Here is a 2,112-nt window from a genome sequence, read left to right on the forward strand (position 1 = left end):
GAATGGCTCCAAATAAAACAAATCTCTCTATAGTTTCTCTCTCTATATATACAAATATATAATATATATATATCTCCGCCGATATATATATATATAGAATCTTCTCTCTCTGGAAAGGATAAAAGGTTAATTTGTCTGTGCATGCACGACCAAAGCCACCAACCCACAGGGACAGCGGGTGCCAAGGGACGTGCACCCTCACCCGCCAGCACCCCGAGAGCCCGGGGGGGCCACATCCTGCACGTGCCCAGGTTATTGCTGGTCAGGTCCCATCCTGCTCCGGCAAACAAGCGGTGGGGGAAGAAGCCGAAGGAAGGAAATCCCACTGCCAAGCGCCGGCGAGCTCGTTGTCACCTGGCTGGTACCCAGTGGCACCCGCCGCCGGGGCACGGAGGAGGTGGTGGTGTCACCCCAGGACGGTGGGTGCTGCGGGGTGGGGGGTGCAGGCACCCGGCCGAAAGGCAAAGTCTGGATAAGGCGAAAAAAAATGAAATAAAGAACAGTGACCGCCCCCAAACCGGGCACTTTGCCACCCAAAACTGGCGCGCCCCTGGCCCTCGGTGCCGGTGGCCAGTGCTGGCCCCGGGGTGCCGCACGGATGAGCTTGGGGACAGGGACACTGTCATAGGGCTGTGCTCTCTGATTCCTCCTCCTCCTCCTCCTGCCGGGGGGTCAGGCTCGGCCCCGAGAGTCTCTGCGCTGCCTCCGGCGGGTCCCGGCACTGGGCAGCATCCGGGGGGACGTGGAGGGAGGGGACCTCAAAACGGAGCAGACCTGTGGGAGGGCACAGTGATGGGGACACTGTGGCRGGGGCTCGGGGGCAGGACACCCGCCGGGGCTGGCACCGTGTTAGTGCCACCACCAGGGATGTCACCCCGCTCCGTGCCACCCCACCCGACCCGGTGGTGACACCGGCTGCCCCTCCCAGGGGACCCGCAGGGCGAGGCTGCAGGTGTGGTGACAGAGGGTGACCCCAGCCCCAGGTGGGCAGTGTCACCATGTCCCTTGCTGAGAGTGGAGCAACCCCAGGTGGGCAGGAGCTCCTGAGGGCACACGGCGGGGCAGCTGCCCCCGTGCCAAGGGCAGTGCCAGGGTGTGATGTCAGGGCTGCACTCATGCCAGGGTGCAGTGCCAGGGTGCAGTTCCAGAGCCACAGCAATGTTGGTGCCATCCAAAGGCAGGTGGCAGCCCCTGGGGAGTGCCCTGCCCCACAGGGTGCCCGGGGCTCAGTGCTACCTGTGCTGTCCCACCCCCTGCGGGCAGGACAAGCATACAGGGACAGAGCCTCTGCCCCATCAGACTCTGTGGGGGCTCCCTGACCCCACACGTGCCCAGCCCCTGTGTCCCTTGGTGTCCCTGATGTCACCTGGCCATTCCCAAAGCATATCCCTGACTGTGCCTATCCAACAGCTGCAGGGACACAGGGTGGGGGGTGGGACACGACACCAACAAAGCCCAGGGACAGCAAGGTCAGAACAGCAGGAACGGCAGGAACAGCAGCACAGGCTCATGGGGCTTCCCAGGGACAATGCCACCTTCCTGGGGACACTGCCAACTTCCAAGGGACATAGCCAAGTGCCCGACTACATTCCTGGGCTCATCACCACCTTCCTCAGGACAGTTCCACTTTTCCAGGGACATCACCACCTTCCTGACTACATGGCCACCCTCACAGGGGTGTTGTCACCTTCCTGGGGACACTGCCATCTGCCTGGGGACATTGCCACCTTCCTGGGGCCAGCACAACCTCTCTGTGGCCAGTTCTGCCCTGCCAGTGATAGTCACCTTCCTGGAGACATTGCCATCTTCCTGAGGATGCTGCCACCTTACCAGCGACCCATCCACCTTTCCAGGGACACTGCCACCTTCCTGGGGACACTGCCACCTTCCTGAGGACATTGCCACCTTTCTAGGGATACCACCACCTTCCTGAGGATGCTGCCACCCTCTTGGGGACATCGCCACCTTCCTGGGGCACAGTTCTGCCTTTCCAGGGACATTGTCATGCTCCTGGAGGACACTGCCACAACTGCCACCTTCCTGGGGACATCCCCACCTTCCAGGGCACACTTCTACCTTTCCAGGGCCAGTTCCACCTTCCCAAGGACATTG

General features: G+C 61.8%; 1 protein-coding gene across 1 annotated transcript in view; it reads right to left on the reverse strand.

Moving 5' to 3' along the window:
• Positions 1 to 622: 622 nt before the first annotated feature.
• ARHGAP44 (Rho GTPase activating protein 44) overlaps positions 623 to 2,112 on the reverse strand; it is a 23,408-nt gene continuing 21,918 nt past the window's right edge. The window contains exon 15 of the mRNA XM_029960059.1: positions 623 to 774. Within this exon, the coding sequence (XP_029815919.1) occupies positions 623 to 774 (152 nt within the window). The remainder of the gene's footprint in view (positions 775 to 2,112) is intronic.

The sequence above is a fragment of the Manacus vitellinus genome, unplaced genomic scaffold (genome assembly GCF_001715985.3).
Source record: "Manacus vitellinus isolate BGI_N305 unplaced genomic scaffold, ASM171598v3 scaffold_24_pilon, whole genome shotgun sequence".
Taxonomy (NCBI): Eukaryota; Metazoa; Chordata; class Aves; order Passeriformes; family Pipridae; genus Manacus; species Manacus vitellinus.